This window comes from Sardina pilchardus, chromosome 8 (assembly GCF_963854185.1).
Source record: "Sardina pilchardus chromosome 8, fSarPil1.1, whole genome shotgun sequence".
Lineage (NCBI taxonomy): Eukaryota > Metazoa > Chordata > Actinopteri > Clupeiformes > Clupeidae > Sardina > Sardina pilchardus.
In genome coordinates this window covers 29,370,454-29,392,953 of record NC_085001.1, presented here as the reverse complement: position 1 = coordinate 29,392,953, position 22,500 = coordinate 29,370,454, and the positions used below count along the sequence as shown (strand labels likewise).

The 22,500-nt window shown below is 47.4% G+C and overlaps 2 protein-coding genes across 3 annotated transcripts in view; both read right to left on the bottom strand.

The window, feature by feature from the left end:
• ift81 (intraflagellar transport 81 homolog) overlaps positions 1–2,572 on the bottom strand; it is a 33,857-nt gene extending 31,285 nt beyond the window's left edge. The window contains exons 1-4 of the mRNA XM_062544097.1: positions 2,096–2,572; positions 1,710–1,813; positions 859–1,039; positions 87–176 (exon numbers count right to left, since the gene is read on the bottom strand). Of these exons, the coding sequence (XP_062400081.1) occupies positions 87–176; positions 859–1,039; positions 1,710–1,813; positions 2,096–2,239 (519 nt within the window). The 5' untranslated portion in view covers positions 2,240–2,572. The remainder of the gene's footprint in view (positions 1–86; positions 177–858; positions 1,040–1,709; positions 1,814–2,095) is intronic.
• A 1,691-nt stretch (positions 2,573–4,263) lies between these two features.
• The window catches only part of rapgef1a (Rap guanine nucleotide exchange factor (GEF) 1a), a 61,943-nt gene continuing 43,706 nt past the window's right edge, over positions 4,264–22,500 (bottom strand). Inside the window, exons 12-25 of one of the 2 annotated variants that reach the window (XM_062543530.1) lie at positions 17,796–17,939; positions 14,064–14,125; positions 12,983–13,088; positions 11,415–11,490; positions 10,962–11,046; positions 9,881–9,973; positions 9,215–9,400; positions 8,720–8,804; positions 8,132–8,226; positions 7,596–7,674; positions 6,973–7,074; positions 6,639–6,736; positions 6,397–6,525; positions 4,264–6,235 (exon numbers count right to left, since the gene is read on the bottom strand). In XM_062543530.1, coding sequence (XP_062399514.1) covers positions 6,085–6,235; positions 6,397–6,525; positions 6,639–6,736; positions 6,973–7,074; positions 7,596–7,674; positions 8,132–8,226; positions 8,720–8,804; positions 9,215–9,400; positions 9,881–9,973; positions 10,962–11,046; positions 11,415–11,490; positions 12,983–13,088; positions 14,064–14,125; positions 17,796–17,939 — 1,491 coding nt within the window. In that variant the 3' untranslated portion in view covers positions 4,264–6,084. The remainder of the gene's footprint in view (positions 6,236–6,396; positions 6,526–6,638; positions 6,737–6,972; positions 7,075–7,595; positions 7,675–8,131; positions 8,227–8,719; positions 8,805–9,214; positions 9,401–9,880; positions 9,974–10,961; positions 11,047–11,414; positions 11,491–12,982; positions 13,089–14,063; positions 14,126–17,795; positions 17,940–22,500) is intronic. The other variant, XM_062543531.1, reaches the window with a different exon arrangement.

The following is a 22,500-nucleotide window of genomic DNA, read 5'->3' as shown; positions in this document are numbered from 1 at the left end:
CGATGGTGGCGATGGTGGGGTGGTCTTTAAGGACGCATGATGTGGATAGATAGTGTTGATGGTGGGTCTGGTGGGGTGATCTTTACCCGGCGGATCTCTGCGGTGGAGAAGCCAGAACTCTTCAGCTGCTCACAATCCTTGTGGTAAGTCTTAAAGCCCTCCACCAGCTCCTCATACTGCAGCAACATACAGACGCACACACACACACACACACACACACACACACAGGACACTGAATCAGATTACTACAGACAGGATGCTAAATTATACAACTGGCATGATTTGATCGTATTGTAGAACTGACAAGAGTTTCTGGTTAATAATACAGATTAATACTGACATTGCTCTAAAGACACAAGTGGTGATATGGTAATATGATAATGGTTATACGGTAGTAATACAATAAGGGTTATTCAGCTAATGCAGTAAGATGAGAGTAGTTCTGAGATACCCAGACCTTCACAAATGTACAATTGGGAGTGGGTCTGGAGAAGGTTCACTGACTTCCGACTTCCAGTAAGGGCATAACTATCAGTGAAATTACACTTAAATTGCCACATTAAACTTCTGCCAAATTGTTTACAAAATGTAGCAATCTTGCAAACAAAGGTTTTAAATGCAGTTGTTTACTCAATTCCAAAGAAATACACGTCCATCACACATTAGTGATTGTACTTCCGTGCCCATGCTTTCGGGACATTGGAAATGGACTTCAGTGGCCTCTCCGCCAGACAGACCCGCAGAGCTAATCCCAAATTTGCTGAAAATTTGCATGGATATTCACAGGCTATGAGCAGTAGGGTGTGTTGAGGTAAGGGGTAAGGTTCATAAGGTGGAGTGTTTTGGGTTGCGGCCCACCTGGTGGTAGGTGTCTGCAATGACGTCATCCTGGAGGAAGTCTGCGGGCACCTCGAGCTTGACCAGGAAGCGGGCCAGGTAGGCCCTCTTCTTGAGCTCCGGCAGCTTCTGCAGCAGCCAGAAGAGGATGTGGTGGACCACCGGCTTGCTGCCCGTCACCAGGCCCTGCCGGAAGCTGCTCCTGTAGGGGACACACGCGTCAATGAGTCCCTGAGGCGGCCAACCAACATTCACGGCAATTAACACCGCCGCCGCCACCGCTATCACCACCGTAACGGCTGCTTCAGGTGTGTGTGTGTGTGTGTGTGTGTGTAAGTGTTCACTACTCACAGATTGGTACCACACTACACTATTCACTTTATTCACTGGTGGGCTTCATGCTGCATACACCCAAATACCTAACATTTGAAACGGCAGCAGTGCAAGGACAAGGACAACAACATCACCATGAATAATGATGTGGCTGTGAACAGGACAAGGCACAAGACTACACACATAACACTTGCACCATTCTAAGATACGGGTTATGGGATGGATCATCAGAGATTGTAGTGCAGAGCTTTGTAGGTAGAGAGGGCATACTAATACTGCCAAATAAATGTGTTGCATAAACAAGTTTTCATGTGGGTTCAATTCCTGGCTTCCATCATTGTGCCCTTGAGAAAGGTACTCGACCACAAGTTGCCACACGTAATGACAACGTAATCCCGTGTAATATAGTTGACATAGGTAAATCACTTTGGATGAAAAAAACAGTCTGCTAAATGTAATGTAGTTCCTATACAGTATATTTCACTGCATTCACAAAGACTACACGTATGTAAGCTGCTGGATCTTTGCGGCAGACTCACGCTTCGGAGAGACTCCCCGGTGGTTTGTACTTGAGCATCCCCAGTAAGGTGATCATCCTCTTGGTTGTCTGCTCGGGGAGCTCCTCACGGATGTCAATAGCTTGCTGCATCACAATCACACAGAAACCTTGCATCACTTCAGCTGTTCGTTTGCTTTCATGATTTCAGATCTTTACAATCTTCACTTCATATTCCGATTTTAGTTAAACTTCGCCACTACGTCTATGTGGAGCATGCATGCATCACTTCAAAAAGGTTAATCACTGCATATTATGGTAGTTTGAGTAATTAAGCGTATCGTATCATCTACTTGTCTAGACAGCTTTCACAAATGAGTTAACTGTTAAGTTATGTGACTTGACTGAATTCAACAATCCAAAACTTACCTTGGGGTCAATTTCTGCCAAGACATCATTGAGAATTTGCAACAGTTGCATCGGCTCCTGGGAGTCAAACGTGATCAAGTTGAAACTTTTCTTGAAGGGCTCTCTGTTGAGCTGTTCAACGATAAATTTCAGCTGTTCGCTCATCTTTATCAGGAATTTTAACAATTGCGTTAATGTGACTATAAAGGGAAAAATAGAAGGAACAATTTTGCACTGGGGATGACCGTCTTTGATTTAACGTTAACGTTAGCAATGACAGCTAATGGTACCGCTAGCTAGCTAACACAGCAAGTTTCTGTTGATTCTCGGCACGTAACCGATACCTCTGTTATCGTGTAACAGTAGGATTATATATCTACAGCTCTGAAATCTCAGATAAAATCCCTAATCTCATCGATATTTCCAACTAGATTACGCAAATATGTTGCACTGTAAATGCATCGTTTCGGAAAACAAGTGGTCCATAGTAACGTCCTAACTTGGATGGTTGCTAACAGGAAGTCCTCTCATTCTACTGCTACAGTACAGAACGATAACTGGAAGATGAAGGTTAGCAGCGCCCTCTACAATCAATCATGTGTTGTGCAGGCTGTGCCACTTCACTGCTCTGACTCTTTTCAAGGCCTCTGGTCACGTTCAAAATGACAGAAGACATGGAGCAGTCTTCATTCAAAGGTCATGGATGATAGGCCAAACTAATACATCTAATTCATCTAAAGCCATGAACATTAAATGTCTCTGTCCAAGACGTTCATGTGCGGTGTAGTTCGTGTGACACAGCACTGAAATTAATTCTTGTAGAAAGCATTACATTACATGTATGTCTAAATACACAGCGATAGATTGAGTGGGCCTATAGGTCCATGGGCCCCTGAAGCCCAAGCCTCTGTGTGAAGTCTTCTGGTCTACACCTCTGATATCTGAATGGGGCCCCTCAATCAAATGACATTATGTTAGGCTATGTGATATATGCCATCAACATATGTCTCAATTTTATACCATGACAATCAGTTATGTAGATTTCCCCCTACCTAAGCATCAGGCATATCGTCATAACCGAATTCACTCAAGACTGACTTAACCTGCTTAAATTCATGATTAATGTGCTTTGGGTTTACAGTCCACAGTTCACATTGACATACAGTACAGTACATGATAGTTGTATGTGCATGCTTGGGTTAGCAAAACATTTTTAGCAGTTTTGCAGCAATAACCTAAACCAAACAAACTTCCTTTCTCAACTTACCAGAGTTGGACTGTGCACAGAGGAATTGTAAATGGCTCCTTTTAGACATTACTGCCAACACAATCAATTGTTGAATATCTCATCTCTGTGTAGACTAAATGACGGCATCTCAGGGGTGTAAAGTTGGTTATTTTCCTTTTGCATGACAATGCATGCCCCGATAGCGGCAAAACTATTATACACTTGTCAAGAAGTCAAACCTTCTCCATGTGTTGTGTAAATCCATGATGTGATTACTGGTCATTACTGCGGAGTGAGGGAGTGCTAGTTGGCATGCCGTGGCTGGTTTGGATACTCTGACCTGAACTCCTATGAACTCTTTGTGCTACTTTCTGAGACAGTCTTTACCAAGAATTGTGAGTGGCGAATATGATAGTAGTGGTATGCTTAATCCATTGATGAATGTGAGGCAATTCCTTTTGCTAATGCCCCTACATTCCTGGAATAATATTCAACCCACTGTAAAAATGAACCTTCTTTCCTATGGTCGATTCAGATCTGTAATCACAAAACTTCACTGAAATGAGGACTACCGTGAACAAACTACCATGAATGAACAAACTAATTTCCAAATAATTAGTGGGCTTGCAAAGCAAGGCCCACCACTATAGTTTGCTAATCAACCTGGTTAGCATTGTTAGCTTAGATAGCATTTTTGCAAGCCCACTCTTGCAAGTCCTCAGACATGCACATTTCTAGTTATCAAATGTTTTTTTTTTCTTGACTATATTACTGTTTTCCCAGTAGTTTTGATGTGGATGTCTAGAACCCGAAGGGCCAGGTGTGTGTGTGTGTGTGTGTGTGTGTGTGTGTGTGTAGAAAGTGGAAGAACATGGAGGGTGGAAAGACACCCTGTCTGCTTGTGAAAGTCCACCTAATGGCCTTCACCATGGAAACAGAATGGGAAACAGTCACAGCGTGCTCAAAAGACACATTTTAATTCCAGGCATTGAGGTATACTTGCGTGAAGTCCACCAGTTAAAAATATAAACAAAAACAGTCTAACTAACAAGCAGACAAAATAAAAAATTAAAATACTTCATTTTTGCACACATACACACATTCATGCTCACACTCTCTCTCTCTCTCACACACACACATACACGCACACGCACACACACACACACACACACACACACACGCTCACACGCACACACGCACACACACACGCACACAAACCGAGGTGGGCATATTGCAGGTGTGTGTCTTATTTGAGCTGGAGACTGAAGAGGGGGATGTGTACTGTACAGTGACAGGTGTCCTTGAGTTTCTAATGGACTAGATGGCGCTGACGACATTGTGTGTGTATTTGTTGACTAGGAGGGAACGGAGGGCCCTTTGCTCCCCCTGGGTACACTGAGGGGGGGTCGTGGGTATGTGGGGACGAGGGGGGGTCAGGGCCTGGAGTCTTTGGATCACTGAGCCTGAGTCGACCCTTCTGGACTCTACTGTGGAAGGGTCTCCAGTCTCAGTTTAAAACAGGATTGCTGTTCAGATTCTGTAGCCCAACTGGTCAGAATGCCCGAACCTATTCAGTCTCCTTCACATTGATCACAGCCTTACTTCCATTATTATTATCAATTATTATTATTATTATCATCATCACTATTATTATTCGTTTTTTTGTTCATCATCATCGTAAGTGCACATTTCAGCTTCATATCATCATCGTATTGGCTGAGAAGACTCATCTCTCCCCAGGTCGAGTTCATCCATTTAAAATCCTTTTAGAGAACAAAAGGAAAGAAAAACTGCATTGTACACCGACAAAAAAATATATAAAAAAACAAACAAAAAAAAAATCACACACAGGTCATAATTACAACAGGCCTTCAAGCAAAGTCTCTTGTTTCCAGAGTTCTGTTTTTGCTTTCTATCCTTCAGTCTTGTCTTCGTTCTTCCTTCAGTCCGTGACTTCATTTACACGTTTGCCTCCGGGTGCAACAGAGGCGCTTCACAGGCTCCCAGGAGCAGTCTGTTACCCCCCACCCCCCGCTCCCCGCCCCGACCCGGGGCAACAGATCACAGTTTGGGGTGGGTGGGCTTTTCCAGTACTTCAGTCTACACCCATCGCCCCATAGGACATGGGACCGCAGCAGCACCATGACAACAGCCACCACAGTGATGAAAAGGAGGAGGAGGAGGAGGAGGATGCCAAGGGATCACCTTGGCAACCCATCTAGAGAGGGACACACTCCCAAATGTCACTGGTAATGGCAAAGTCCAACGGGATATGACACAATATGGATGAATGAGGAGGAGGAGGAGAGGGATAGAGAGAGGGAGAGAGGGATAGAGGGATAGAGGGAGGGAGAGAGGGAGGGAAAGAGCAGAAGGGTTTGGGAGGAGGTGATCAGGATGACACATGAGTCATTTGGAGTCTACTCTGTAGCCCCCCAAATCTTTGTGCTTGGCACAGAATCTCTCCAGCCCGTACACATACACACACACGCACGCACAAGAACACACACACACACACGCACACACACACACAACGCAGTGCAGTCCCATCCGAGGCTCTGTAAACTGTGTCCGGCCTGGCTGCCCCGCTGCGCTTCCGTGGCCGCACGCTTGACGTGCATTCTGCTCTGCTCTGGCGTCGGTGATGACTCTGTTAAAATGGCGGGAGGTCCAGACGACGGAAATAAAAGCCAACTAAAGCGGGGGGGCGCGCGAGTGACGGGGCTGCGGAGCGCTAGAAGGCCCGGCGAGCGGCGGGACGGGGGGGGGGGGGGGCGGCCGCCTAGGTCTTCTCCTCGCGCTCCGTCTTGCGCCGCACGATGTTGCGCGGCTTGATCTTCAGAGAGAGCTCCCACAGGGCCTCCTCCGCCAGGTGGTCGCTGAAGTCGTTGAAGAAGGACACGATCTCCTCGTTGTGTTTGAGATCGTAATGCCTGCAGGGGGAAGGACACACACGCATGAGTACAAGTAATCAGTCTCATGTAATCCACGTCAGGCCACCAGTCCTATTCAATCTCATCATATTGTATTTGTGTGTGTGTGTGTGTGTGTGTGTGTGTGTGTGTGTGTGTGTATGTATGTCTATAATACTCACACTTGCTGAAAGCGCCTCATGCTGTCCAGGATGTTGAACTGCTGCCAGCGTTTGGAGAAGTTCACCTTCCCCTCGATGAGGTCAGGGTTCCCCAGATGGACAAAGGTCAAGTCCTGGAGGATGAGACCCCTGTGTGTGTGTGTGAGTGTGTGTGTGAGAGAGAGAGACAGAGAGACAACAGCTGTCAGTCACTGAGCATCCACTCCTATTCACTCATCCCTGTGGGTGGAGGATGTACTCACAGATAGGGGATGCATGGGGGCTCCACCTCAGCCAGCGCTGCCCGATATGCACGGAACGAAGAGGAGCTGTCAATTAAAGTGCAGTACTCTTCCAGTCCCTGGAGATACACACACACACGCACACAATCCATGTTTTTATCTGCCTTTAGCAGCTATAACTGAGTAATATTGAAATGCAGGAGAAGGTAACATTTTACACATTGCCAAGAGTAGATGCTGGTGTGAGTGATTTAGTTATTTTTACACATTGACAAGTGTCGATGCTGGTGTGAGAGATTCAGCTATTTGTACACATTGACAAGTGTAGATGCTGGTGTGAGAGATTTCTCCTGACCTCTGAGGTTTGCTTCTGCCATTCCAGTCTTCGGATGGGCGCAGAATCCAACGCAGAAAGTATTGCAAGATACGAGTTAAAGTTGTTCAGCTTCCGTAAGTGCTGTACAGAGGAGGGGACACACAGACACTCAGAGATTTGCCATCCTGACCAAGCCTGCCAAATGGCTTCAACTCCATTACAACAGTCAAAGGGCTCAACATTCCATCTAAGAGACAAATCAATGATACGTTTGAGCGGACACTGACAATGACATTTTGACTTAAATACTTCCCCACATACTTGACAATTAACCATAAATAAATAACTAAATATACAATAACAAGTAAATAAAAAATACTATTGAGTGGCTGGTGAATTTGGCCATTTATTGGTCAGTGGCACGTGTTCATATTTGAACGAATTCATTTTGAAGCCCCTGTTCTGCACCTGCCCCCCTGGGTGAGTGGGTGAGTGTGTGTGTGTGTGTGTGTGTGTGTGTGTGTGTGTGTGTGTGTGTGTGCGCACGCGTCCCCCTGGGTTTGGTGTGTGTGTGTGTGTCCTGCACTTGTCCCTCTGGGTTGGTGTGTGTGTGTGTGTGTGTCCTGCTTGCGTCCCTCTGGGTATTTACTTTTTTACCTTACCTTCATGATTTTGATGAATTTGAGGAGGAGTTTCTCTCTGTCCTGGGCTTTCTCCTGGAGGATGATTATGGAGCGGACCCTGTGGAGAGGACGGACACACACACACACACACACACACACACACACACACACACACACACACACACACACACACACACACACACACAGGGGCTGAGCACACAACTAGCTTTAAAGAGTCCATTCTGCTGATTCCACACATGTTCTGCATATCTAGTGAATGTACAGTTGACTTTGGGTGACTTGCATGCAGGGATATATGCTTTAAGCAGAAGTGCATTTTTGACCTATTAGACAGAGGAAAACCTATTTGCAGATGTAAAATGGACTCTTGACAAAAAGAATACAAAAATGAAAAAAAAGGATATAACTAGATCCTCTATTATGTGACTGCATGGAAGGAAGGAGAAATTCAAACAAATGTGTGTGTGTGTGTGTGTGTGTGTGTGTGTGTGTGTGTGTGTGTGTGTGTGTGTGTGTGTGTGTGTGTGTGTGTGTGTGTGTGTGTGTGTGCGTACCAGTAGGACATGTTGTTAAAGTGCTCTGTGAACTGTGTGAGGTTGGGGCTCTTCTCCTCGTTCTGCTCCTTTGCCCAAAGCAACACCTCAGGGATCTACGACGGAGAGAAGGATAGAGAGAAGAGAAAGAGAGAGAGAAGAGAGACACAGAGAAGAGAAAGAAAGAGAAAAGGGTGAGAGGGAGAGAGAGAGATAGAGGGAGAAGAAAAGAGAGAGAGGAGATTATCATATCAATACTGCTGCTAGGACACAGAGGGAAACTTTAGAAGACTATGCGTGTTTGTGTGTGTGTGTGTGTGTGTGTGTGTGTCTTCATCTGTGTGTGTGTGTGTGTGTGTGTGTGTGTGTGCTTTTATCTTTGTGAGTGTGTGCCTGTCTTTGAGGCATTGTGACTTTCTTGAGCGGTTGGTGCTTGCGCGTTTGTGTGTGTGTGTGTCTTTATCTTTGTGAGTGTGTGTCTGTCAGAGTCTTTGTGTGGCATTGTGAATTTCTGAGTGAACGGATGGTGCTTGCACATTTCTGAGCTTGTGTGTGTGTGTGTGTGTGCGAACATGAAAGGACGCAGCAACAATGTCAGGTTGTATTTACCTCTATCTTGTAGAAGAGCTCTGCATCGAGGAGAGTGAGCTGGTCAGCTATCTCATGACTGCGGAAGTCATGCAGTGTGCCCGGCCTAGAGAGATAGAGAGATAGAGAGAGAGAGAGAGAGAGACACACACACACACACACACACACGAGAGGGAGGGAGAAGGAGAGAGAAAGAGAGAGAGAGAAGAGACAAGGGGAGGGGGATAAGAAAAAAAAAACATTAATGGAGAACTGGGTTCAATCAAGCTCTGTATGTGTATGTGTACATTACTAGCCCCTAGAAGTAAACTGCTGTACTCATAACGTGTACTCACAACGTGTGTGGATATGTTTATTAGTGTCTACCCTGTAGCTACAGTAATGATGATGATGTGTGTGTGTGTGTGTGTGTGTGTGTGTGTGTGTGTGTGTGTGTATGTGTGTGTATGTGTGTGTATGTGTGTGTGTGTGTATGTGTGTGTGTGTGTGTGTGTGTGTGTGTGTGTGTGTGTGTACCTTGCGGCCACCCCTCTTGCAGCCAGTGGCTGCAGTGATATGGTATAGCGCATCAACTTCTTCTGTTCCACTTTATCCAGAATGTTCTTGCGCAGAACCCGGGCCAGACTCAGTTCTCCGCTACACACCAGCCGGAACACCAAGTCCATCAGCTGCCGCAGGATGTCCTCAGTCAATTCCACCAAACTGCAGGTGTGTGTGTGTGCGCGTGAGAGAAATGGAGATGGAGATAAAATGGAGGGAGAGAGAGAAAGAGGGATATGTTAAGCAGAAGAAAAGAGAGGTTGAAAGGCTAGCACAAGAGTGTTCATTGTGGAGTAGTAAAAGTTTATATCTGCATACAAAGACAGCAGTGAACTGGAAACGCTGGATGCTATGAAAACTACAGTAGGACTGTTAGCATTGGTTGCTAGCAAAACTACAGTAGGACTCTTAACACTGGTCATTAAGATTGTCTAGTTACTTGGCTTTATAAACTATCTCTGGTTGGACTGTTACCGTTGGTCGCTATCAAGACTACAGCTGGACTGTTACCGATAGTGTCTTTGAAAACTACAGCATTTGGTGCTGCTATGGAAAGCACCAGCGGTATGGAAACTGCAGTAAGCCTGTTAGCATTGGTTGCTAACGCAGAGCAGTGGTCACAAGCTGCAGGAGGGCACTCACCACAGCTCGTCCACCACGCGCACCAGCACGAAGAAGGTGTTCTTGCTGACGCGCTTCTTGAACGTGTCCGGGCTGTGGGAGAACCTGGTGTACGTGCAGCGCCGTCAAGGACCATATCCAGACACAAAGCAACACAAACGCAAACCCAGAGGCCCCACTTCCACCTCACCTCACCAAACCCCACCTCACAAAACCCCAATGCACCACACCGCACCCCAACCCCACCCACCCCACCCCACCTCACACCACCCAACCCCACCCCACCTCACCCCAATACACTGCACCCCACCCAACCAAACGCACCGCACCCACCTCCAATTCACCCAACCAGACCCCAACGCACACACCAGCCCACCCAAACCAAATGCACCACACCCCACCCACCCCATCCCAACCCCACCCCACCACACTACATCCCACCCAAATGCACGGCACCTGACCCCACCTCCACTCAACCGAACTCGACCCAACACAAACGCACACCACCCCACCCAACCCAAAGGCACCCCACCCCACCCCATCCCATCCCAACATGTGCATCCAGAGCTCCAGGCTGATAGGGAGGAACAGGAAGGGCATAAATGGACAGCAGTCTCTCTGCTTCCGCTGACTGCTTCTGCTGGACCCAATTATTCCCTCTCTCTCCATCATCTCCATTCGTCCTTCATGTAAGCCCTACGCTGATGCCAACACACACAAAGGCTTATGTGGAACTGAGGGGGAGTGTGTGTGTGTGTGTGTGTGTGTGTGTGTGTGTGTGTGTGTGTGTGTGTGAGTGAGAGAGTTCAGCATAAGCCTTCATCAGAGAGAGGGGGGGTAGAGGACTGCTGCCTGCACTACTGCAGCAAACAGGGTCACGTGCCCAGGCCACGCAGTGTGTGTGTGTGTGAGTGTGTGTGTGAGTGTGAGTGTGAGTGTGAGTGTGAGTGTGAGTGTGTGTGTGTGTGTGTGTGTGTATGTATGTGTGAGAGAGAGTGAGTCAGTGATTGTGTGTGTGCGTGTGTGTGTGTGTGTGTGAGTGAGAGCGAGTCAGTGATTGCGTGTGTGTGTGTGTGTAGCGGATTGGGGGCAGAAAGGATATCGATAGTGGAGCTTCTTAATGAGGTCTTCTGGGGTTATGAACGTACGGTACGTGGTCAGGAACGCTTCACAATACAGCACCAGATCTAGAGGAGGAGGAGAAGCAGAACGCACACACACACACACACACACACACACACACACACACACACACACACACACACACACACACACACACACACACACACACACACACACACACACACACACACACACACACACACACACACACACACACACACATAGAGAGTTAAGATCCAAATAAAAAACACCATGACATGCAGTGTGTTGAGCATCAGACCCATATACAGTAGGTGGGTTAGGGAGGGGTGGCTGTGTGTGTGTGTGTGTGTGTGTGTGTGTGCAGAAGATGGGTTGGGGAGGGGCAGGTGTGTGTGAGTGTGTACAGTGAGTGGGTTAGGGAGTGCTATGGTGTGTGTGTGTGTGTGTGTACCTTTGCGGTCGGTTTCTGTGGCGTGGACCAGTAGAATATCTCCTGATCCAGCTCGCACATCCGGCCCATCATCATTCTATCAGAGAGAGAGAGAGAGAGAAAGAGAGAGGTGGAGAGAGAGAGAGAGAGAGAGAGAGAGAGAGAGAAAGAGAGAGGTGGAGAGAGGGAGAGAAAGAGAGAGATGTGGAGAGAGGTGGAGAGAGGGCGAGAGAGAGATGGAGAGGGCAAGAGGTAGATATATAGAGCGAAGTAAATAGCGTGTGAGAGAGAGAGAGAGAGATTGAGTGAGAGGGAGAGAGGGAGACAGAAATAGAAAAAAAGAGATGAGCAGAAAAGACAAGAGAGAGAAGCCATGGATAGTAGGATGACCAGATGAAAAGGAGGAAAGATAGAGAAGGGATATGAGATATAGGGGTGGATGTGGAAAGGAAAGAAGGAAGGAATGATGAAAAAGAGAGAGAGAGAGGGAGAGGGAGAGGGGGAGAGAGCAGAGAGAGAGAGGGGGAGAGGAGATGATTGAGTCCCACAGAGTCAGGAGGTTATCATATTAGATTATTTTAAATCAGAACATGCACGCACTTTCATTACATCAACCCCTCAACACACACTGTGCTTTAACCCGGCGCGCACAACACCAGCTGAACATACAAACACAGTCACGCACGCACATATGTATGTACACACACATACACACACACACACACACACACACACACACACACAGCCACTTCAGTGCTTAATATAGCCCAGGATGTGTTCACTGAGAGGAGAATCTTCTCCTCAGCTTGCACTGATGAACAGCCCTGTGAGCCTCATGGCCCTCTGCATAAGGACAGTGCTGTGTGTGTGTGTGAGTGTGTGTGTGTGTGTGTGTGTGTGTGTGTGTGTAATGCATCCTGACAGCAGAGCTCAGGAGGGCGGCTGGTGTTGGCAGCACAAGGTCATAGCCACTGCAGAGCCTCACCCGGTGTACACATACACACACACACACTCTCTCTCACTCTCTTTCTTTGAAACACAAGTACACATACACACACGCAGGGCTTTCAACAAAGCATTATGTACACATCCACACACAAATAGTCAGAGCTGTGCTGTGCTGTGCTGTGCTGTGCAGAGCGGAGTAGGGTTGGGCAGGGCAGGGCAGGGCAGGGCTCTGCAGTTGCACCTCTACTCCTGCAGAGGGCAGCAGTGAGTCAGGAGCTGGCGTTCGGGGCTTCAGTCAGTCCCAGATGACCTCACTCTTCTCTTGTGTCTACATGAGGCTCAGCTACGCCTCTAGAGCACAGCCAACCCCGACGCAGCGCACAGCTCTCTCTCTCTCTGTGTGTGTGTGTGTGTGTGCGTATTCCTCACCTCCTGCTTTAGTGTTATGCGGGACATGATCTCCTTGTGTGTGTGTGTGTGTGTGTATGTATTCTCACCTCCTGCTTTAGTGTTATGCGGGACATGATCTCCTCATGTGTGTGTGTGTGTGTGTGTGTGTGTGTGTATTCTCACCTCCTGCTTTAGTGTTATGCGGGACATGATCTCCTCATGTGTGTGTGTGTGTGTGTGTGTATTCTCACCTCCTGCTTTAGTGTTATGCGGGACATGATCTCCTCGTGGTCGATGAGGGAGAGCTCGTCCACCTCCTCTGTGCTCTGTCCAGAGTCTGGAGACTTCAACCTCCAGCTGTGCACACACACACACACACACACACAAACACACACATACACACACACAGGAAGAGAAGGAGTACAGTCCAGCATGTTACAGCACATAAGACAGTCAGAGCACACACACTCATCATCCTCACAGCTACATTCTCTAGAACAGAGTTGCAGATGACCAACTTTACAACAGAACATCTACAGATGTAGCTCCTTTAAGACCAACTTCACTACAACAGAACATCCACAGATGTAGCTCCTTTAAGAACAACTACCTTCACTGGAACACTAGAACATCTACAGATGAAGCTCCTTCAAGAGTACCTTCACTAGAACATCTACAGATGTAGCTCCTTTAAGAACAACTACCTTCACTGGAACACTAGAACATCTACAGATGTAGCTCCTTTAAGACCAACTTTACTAAAACAGAACATCTACAGATTTAGCTTCTTTAAGACCAAGTACCTTCACTAGAACATACAGCTACAGAGATGCTACTGACTAACATAAGAACATACATGTGCAGGCCAACATGCTACTGACTACATAATAACATACATGTGTCGGCGAACACACTTGATGACTTCCTTCAGAAAGCATTCATCTTGCAGTGGTCGACAAATGTCAGAGGAGTTAGACCACCACAGCACAGGTCAGCACAGAAGGTCCTCCATTTTCCCACACTTAGAACGAGTTCTTTCTGCGTTCTGAGTTAGTTCTGAGATATGAGGCTTTAAAGTTTTAGAATTCCATAGTTTTATTGATAAGTGGAAAGCGCCTCTTTAGATATAATGTCTACAAATGCATGCACATACACACACACACACACACACACACACACACAGAGTATAGGAACCCCTACAGATAGACCCTTATATTTCTAAAGGGAGGACTTGTGCTGCAGACCCATATAAGTGGTCATGGCACAGTTCTCCATGAGAGCCCACAGTACATCATGTCCTTCTGCAGGGAAGGACAGGTGATCGCGTCTTACCTGTCGGACTCCGTCATGTCCTTGTCTGCCGCAGGGTCCTCCAGGTCCTCAGCGGTTGGGTCCTGTAACACACATCTCTCCGTTAACACACTCACACACACGCACTGTTTTACGAAACACACACACACAGAGAAAATCAGAGCGATTCCAGATATACCATCACTCTCAGAGGGTGTTGTGCGTGTTATCACGCAGAGAGTTAATACACACACACACACTCAAATGTGTGTTATCATTCAGGGTTATCCACACACACATACACACACACACAGCACGCCTACCATCACAAAGACATGCTGTGTGTGTGTGTGTATGTGTGCGTGTGTGCGTCCACACCTCTGACAGTGTTGAGTGAGGGATACTGTACAGTCCACTGGTCATTCTTAACAAATATGGACAGAACCAACTGGACTCTGACGCACAGCAAAGTGACTATACATTTCCCTGCTTATTATACGACTGATGACCAAAACAAAACGTTCTGCAGGTATTGCACAAGACAGCAATACAATATCCAACACATTCAGCAGCCGTGTAATAAACATCAGGTCGGAGTGAGAATGTCAAGCAATCATAAACAGTCACAATGAGAAGCCATTCACGTAACAAACATGGAGTCAAATGTATGGATTAAATCAGTTGCATTAATCTCATTCACAAAGCAGTCGAGCGCCCCAGTCCGAACTGGAGCACCACACACACACACACACACACACACACACACACACACACACACACACACACACACACACACACACACACACACACACACACACACACACACACACACACACACACACACACACACACACACACACACACACACACACACACACACACACACACACACACACACACACACATATGAGGTGGCTCCAGGTGGGTCCCTCCAATGAGTATTATTAGCTAATTAGCTATTAGCATGTTTGTTAGTCATCATCCTCATCAGGTTAGGCGTGCCATCGCGGGGGTCCGACCGGCGTCATTCCACGAGGAGCCACTTACAGCGCAGCGTTTAGATCATCAGATCAGCTTTAAATGATCAATGAGAACGATCGGATCACAGTTTTAAATGATCAATGAGAACGATCGGATCACAGTTTTAAATGATCAATGAGAACGATCGGATCACGGCAACGATGATTACCAGCTCCTGAGTCCGACCAGCAGCCTCTACGGGCAGGACGTCCACTGCAGAACTGCTTTCAGCTCCGTACAAACACACACACACACACACACTCTCTCTCTCTCTCACACACACACTGCAGTTTCAGGCTCTCTGGCGCTCCTTAAGTGAACTTCTGCTCCCTTTTTAATCTCTATGCTACACAGCTGCAGCAAATCCATCTACCAATCTGGTTCCCTGGCAAACGTAATACACTTGTGTGTGTGTGTGTGTGTGTGTGTGCAGTGTGTTACACAAACATGTAAAGCTCTTCAGAATGGGAGCGGTGCTCGTAACAGAGGTCTCCAGACGTCGCCACATGTCTAAAAATGACCATGAGACGTAAACAGATCAGGGAACACGCAGACCATGAGAGGTCACGGCTCTTGATTGACCTTTGACCCTGGCTTCCAAATTGACCTCAAGAACCCAGCGACTGATTCCAGAGCAGACTTGGCCCTGAACTGGGCCAGACTCACATGAGTGTTCTAACACATGGAGCAAGTCCTCTCCTGGGGTGGGCCCGGGGGTAGTTTGGGGTTATGAATCTGAATCTCACACACACACACACACACACACAGGCCCAGATGTACAAGCCATGAGTCATGCGGAGTGTAACAGTAAGACGAGGTGGAGGCCGGATGCTCGTAAGAAATGTTAGTAGAGTCAAAACAAACAAACAAACAAACAAACTTAACAAAACGAGTGCGTTCCCAGGCCACGTCATGCATTCCGTTTGTTTTCCTGTTTGTTTGTTTAGCGCTGGTGGACGGACAGGCGAGGAGGGGCGAGGGGGGGGGGGTTCAGGTGGGGGGTTGCGCTACTTACGCGGTGGGGGCGTGTTCCGTCTCCGTTGGCCTGAGTGGAGGAGTACAGATTGACGTACTCCCCCTCGCCCCCCTCCTCGTTAGCGCTCTCGCTCTACAGGGCACAGGACCAGAGCACAGCCTCACCACACATGGCCTCAGCCCCAACACACACGCTCACAGTGTAGGAACCACCACACACACACACAGAGTATAGGAACCCCTACACTCACACACACACACACACACACATACACACAGTGTAGGAACCACTACACACACACATTATCACAGTATAGGAACCCCTACACACACACACACACACAGTATAAAAACCCCTACAACACACAGTACAGAAATCCATACACACACACACCCCAGTGAAAAATCTTGCACTCCAACACATACAGCATACTAACCTCTACACACTCAAGCACAGACAGAGACAGAGACACACACACACCGCAAATCTCACACATCACCAACATATATAATGACACACACACCGTCACAAATCTGCCCCACGACACCAACATGCAGCACGTCCCGACACACACACACATCCCGACACACACACACCACACACAATACCACATACCGCCACCAACACACTTCTACCAAACAATCCACACAAGCACAGCCTACCCCAAATCACCCCTTAACCCAGCTCCCAGCTCCCGCTTGCTCAGTGGCCATGTCATGTAACAGGCATGTTTAATAAGGACGTGGTGGCTAACGCTCTGGGCCGCCGCGTCACTAAGTCCTGCCTAAGCACTCAAGCTCAGATTAGATGGTACTGTTGTGAGAAATCACACTTTCATAACGCTTACACGCTGTTCTGGTGAATGTACACACACACACACAACCCACCGTCATGTTTACAAAACACCTCAACAGCAGCCAAGGATTTATGCATGGTTATGCATCCATCATATGGCCCACCGCAAAAACATCCATCACAATTTTATCCATATTATTGGGGAACGATCCAAAACACCACCTAGTTTAGCCCATGTTTGTGTTCGGGGCCTCCACCCGGTACCTATACAGCACACCATGGGTGCCTCTCATTTGGCCTTTTATACATCCTTCCTTCCTTCCTTCCTCGGTCCTTGTCCTCACTGATCTAGATAAAGAATGATGGGGTGGCAACAATGGGATAGTCTATCCAGTGCTAGTTATAGATCAGTGGGAACGAGTCTGGAGGACCGAGCATCAAGGATCGAGGAGGGATGTTGAGAGAGGCACTACGTAGTGAATGAGTGGAGGTTCTGGGCATAACTTTCCCATCATTGTGCTTGTAAAAAAAACACTTCCTGGTTCCCATCATCCTCTATGCTTCAATTGACTAGCTGCACTAAAGGCTCTCGGTGAGTTTGTTTATTTCCTGTGGAGCCAGGTGGTTTTCAACCTGACGTTATTCTGAATGTAATTAGTTGTGATTAGAATGTAATGTAATTATTAGACGGACCAGATTCGGTGCTGCACTTCAGTGAATCAGCCCGTTACGATAAAGGACGCGTAGTCACTAATTACATTCAGAAATAGTGGCAGGTTCAAACACACCTGGCTCCACAGGAAACTAACGAGCTCACCGAGAGCCTTTCAAGCAACTAGTCAATACAGGAACAGGAAGTCTCCCCACAGCACAGTACTGTATGCTACCGCACGGCACAATACCAGACCACACCAGACAACACCACACCACGGCACACCACAGCACAGGTTGGCACAGGTTGGCACGGCGTAGCTGGGGCTCACCAGAGAGGGCTGGCGAGTGTCGGACAGAGAAGCGTCAGAGGGAAGACAGGTGGCCAGAGAACCTGCAGAGCTCTCCAGGGAGCCGTTAGCCAATAGCAGCAGCTGGTCTTGGCTGGGCGTGGCCGGCGCTGCCAAGTCCAAGCTCTGTGATTGGTGGAGAGCGAGAGTGAGAGTGAGGTCAGAGTTCAAAAGGTGAGATACAGAGCAGTGAGTGTGTTAGCAGAGAGAGTGTTAAAGGCCTCAAGAAGTCAGCTCATGCAAAACAAAACAGCAAGAAAAACACCAGAACGATGAAAAATGAAGGAAGGAAAACCAAGAAAGCGAAGACAGCAAGCCCTGAAAAGCAGAGTGAAGTTAGAGGAGAAGAAGAAGGAGGAGGAGATAAGGAGTGCTGAGAGAAGAGGGAAGAAGAGCAGAGAGAAGAGGAGAGAAGAGGAGAGGAGAGGAGCAGAGAGGAGAAGAGAAGAGAAGAGGAGAAGAGCAGAGAGGAGAAGAGAAAAGAACAGAAGAAAAGAGAAGAGCAGAGAAAAGAGAAGAGAGGGGGAGTAGGCGCATCTCTGGAAGAGAAAGGTGGAGTTAGACTGAAGGCACACTGAACTGCTGTGGCTGAGAGAGAGGAGAGAGGAGAGAGGAGAGAGGAGAGAGGAAAGAGAGAGGAGATAAGAGAGGAGAGAGAGAAGGCCAGAGATGGTCCGTTCCTGCACCTGAACGCAATCTGTGGGGGACAACCTCTTCTTCTTTACTCCTATCTGACTGGCCCTCCAGGACCGCAGTGGCCCTCCCATACAGTATGTGGAAATTAAGGGACTTCTCAGACTAGGCTGTGAGTTGTCAAAGCATTTGAGCTTACGGCTGTGGCATGTGCTAAACACAGAGGGGGTGTGTGTTGGGAGGAGATTCACCTAGCAACATCCTCCTGTTCTCTGTTCCTTCTACAGAGCAGAATTGTGTCTGAACTCTGGGACAGACGGCCAATGAATCAGGAATAAGCGTAAAGCAGAAATTGGTGGGTGAGTCAATTTTCACAGTACAAACCGCACAGCTCACACCCTGACAGGAAGTGGTGACACTCCTGCAAGGAGAACGCAACGACAAAACGACCGTCGCGTCACATGACCCGTCCCCCAGAGGAAAACCGCCTCGTGAAGACACGACAGGCTCTGGGGACTCGGCGGCTAAAAATACAGGAGATGAAAGAGAAATGGCAAAAGTGATGAGACCTTGAGGAGAGCAGCACAGCAGCGCTCGTCTGTGCCTCTACACTCTCTCTCTCTCTGTGCTACTCCAAATATCCATGACACTCTACAGAACACAAACATTCTATGTTCCGGAATCTTGCTCTAGCACTAGAATCTTTTCATAGATTGTGAGCAAATTTCTTTGCTAAAAGTTCTAGAACGAGGTGAAGAAACCTCTTCAGAAACCTCTTCTTCTAGATCTTCTAGAAGCAGAGCTGATGCTTCCATTTAAAAGTCAGAATTGTAATGTCTAGTGCATACACAGTGAATTCATACACAGCATATTATTGACCATAGCTTAGGGTGGAGTGGGTGGTCTGCAGCCAAGGGCAGAAGACAGTGACTAGGGTGGTGTCTGGCCACAGGTGGACATGAAGAGAAATGGTCCAGGCAAGGCCTTGTAACTTTCACACTGTGCTACTAGGAGATGTTATCGAGCTTTAGATTAATGAGAGTTGGCTTTGTTCACTTGATCTGATGAAGATGTGTCTTGACAAGTATCCACAGGACCACAGGTCCACAAACACAAACACACACACACACACACACACGGCACTCCCTCTTCCTGCTACCCAAATGGCATAACATCTCAAGTGGTAGTGTTATAGTCATCACTCACTATATTAATGACACACACACAAGATGGTTAATAGTCACAGACTGCTGACAGTGAGCAAGGCCAAGGGTAAGGAATGAAGTATGTGTATGTGTGTGTTTGTATGGATGTATGAGTGTGTGTGTGTGTATGTGTGTGTGTGAGAAAGAGAGAGAGAGAGAGAGAGAGAGAAAACAGAGAAAACATTGCTGGCAGATATGATTCAAATGACACCACAATGACACAGTGTCATGGATACGGAAACCACACCTTCAGCAGTGCACTGGGAACAAAGAAAAGAAAAAAAGAAAGGAAAAGAAAAAGCCATGTTTTCAAGAGTGCAGACTGTGTGTGTGTGTGTGTGTGTGTATGTATACCCTAGGGTGACCCCAGTCTATGCTGACAGAGGAGGGTGCTGGTCACACAAGCCTTTTCTTGCCTGCATAGTGGTGTGTGTGTGTGTGTGTGTGTGTGTGTGTGTGTGTGTGTGTGTGTGTGTGTACGTGTATGTGTGTGTGTGTGTGTGTGCGTGTGTGTGATGCATGCTGTGTCACAGTGTTCAGTCACACACTGAAAGCCCCTGCTTGCCTGCATAATCACAACTAATCCCTCCAGCTGAACAATAAATACAGATGAGAGGAGACCGGAGGAGAGAGGAGAGGGGAGACACACACGACTACATGTAGAGTCACGCTCAGGCCACAACACTACACACTCACACACTCACACACTCACACACTCACACACTCACACACTCACACACTCACACACTCACACACTCACAGCATGCTGAGCTGTGGAGGAGGGTGGAGTCCTTTGGAAGATAGATGCAAACATACATGGCACTGCTTTCCACGGTTGTAAGCTCAGTAAACTTAGCTTTCTGTGTGTGTGGTGCGTGCGTGCGTGTGTGTGTGTGTGTGTACATGCGTCTGTGTTGTGAGAGACCCGTCTCTGTGTCTGTGAGAGAGCAATCCCACGATCCCTCTCCCTGGTGTCAGCACAACCCTAGGGAAATAAAGACACTGAGCACTGAGATGGCAGGAGAACTCTGGGGCAGTAGAACTCTAGGGCAGGAGAACACTGGGGCAGTAGAACAATGGGGTAGTAGAACTCTAGGGCAGTAGAACTCTGGGGCAGTGGCTATGGTAAGAGATTGGGGAAGGAGAGGCTGTGGTAAGAGAATGGGGCAAGAGAGGCTGTGGTAGGACAATAGGGCAGCAGATTGGGGCAGGAGACAGGCCCCAGCATGTTGGCACTTTAATGTGCATAAGCCTGCTGCCTGGCACACACGGAGCTCTGTTACCATAGAGACGGCAACACTTTACTACCCAAGTCAAAGACACCTATGATGGTGCAACTCCGAGAGCTCAAATGCTGTGTTCCGTTCACAGAGCGAATCATTTTAGAAGCTTTATTTCTGTATGTGCACAGCACTCTCACATCTGATGTAGCCAGTTCTACTAATTACAGTGGAATTACAAACAGATTACAAACAGAATGTCCGCACACTTGCTCCCGTTTGTTTTTTTAATGATTACTTGTGGGGATCATTAACAAAACAAATTGGAGCAAGTGTGCGGACATTCTCTTTGTTTCATTAGTCCACATTCTTTTGTCCAGCACCTTTGCTTTTTGGATGTGCGCATCGCTACCTTTTTGCCTTCGTCAAACTCACATCCAGTTCCACTGTATGTTTGCGGAGAACTACCTCCTCAGACTGTTTGCGATTGTTCGCCAATGTTTGCCGAAAACTCAAGGCTAACGGAAAACTGTTTGCAAAAGGCACTTGGGGTGGTGACTCTTACTAAAGGAGTCAAAGGCACTTGGGGTGGTGACTCTTACTAAAGGAGTCAAAGGCACTTGTGATGGTGACTCTTACTAAAGGAGTCAAAGGCACTTGGGGTGGTGACTCTAACTAAAGGAGTCAAAGGCACTATGGTGACTCTTACTAAAGGAGTCAAAGGCACTTGTGATGGTGACTCTTACTAAAGGAGTCAAAGGCACTTGGGGTGGTGACTCTTACTAAAGGAGTCAAAGGCACTATGGTGACTCTTACTAAAGGAGTCAAAGGCACTTGTGATGGTGACTCTTACTAAAGGAGTCAAAGGCACTTGGGGTGGTGACTCTTACTAAAGGAGTCAAAGGCACTATGGTGACTCTTACTAAAGGAGTCAAAGGCAATTGGGGTGGTGACTCTTACTAAAGGAGTCAAAGGCACTTGTGATGGTGACTCTTACTAAAGGAGTCAAAGGCACTTGGGGTGGTGACTCTTACTAAAGGAGTCAAAGGGATTTGGGGTGGTGACTCTTACTAAAGGAGTCAAAGGCAATTGGGGTGGTGACTCTTACTAAAGGAGTCAAAGGCACTTGGGGTGGTGACTCTTACTAAAGGAGTCAAAGGCACTTGGGGTGGTGACTCTTACTAAAGGAGTCAAAGGCACTTGTTGTCATGGTTTTAGTCACTACATGTGTAACAACTAGACTAAGAATGATCTTAATGTGAAGATCGCTGAGAACCCTGAAACAAACGTAGTGCCTCTGTGTGGATCTTTGATTGTAACTTCAGTTCAGAAAAAGAAGTGTTAATCTAGTTATCTAGTGGAGGTGAGATCTCAGGATGTGGCTTGTTAGATCGTAGATAGTTACACTGTGTGTGTGTGTGTGTGTGTGAGGGAGAGAGAGAAGTGCATGGGGGTCAGTGTGTGTCAGTGTGTGCAGACACTACCGCATTAAGCATCAAGAGTGTGTGTACCTAGCGTGCATGTGATAGTGAGTGTGTGTGTGTGTGTGAGTGAGAGAGAGAGAGCGTAGCTGGTTAGGGTGTTGAGTATAGAGAGAAACAAAAGGCATTGAGCATGAAGAGTGTGTGT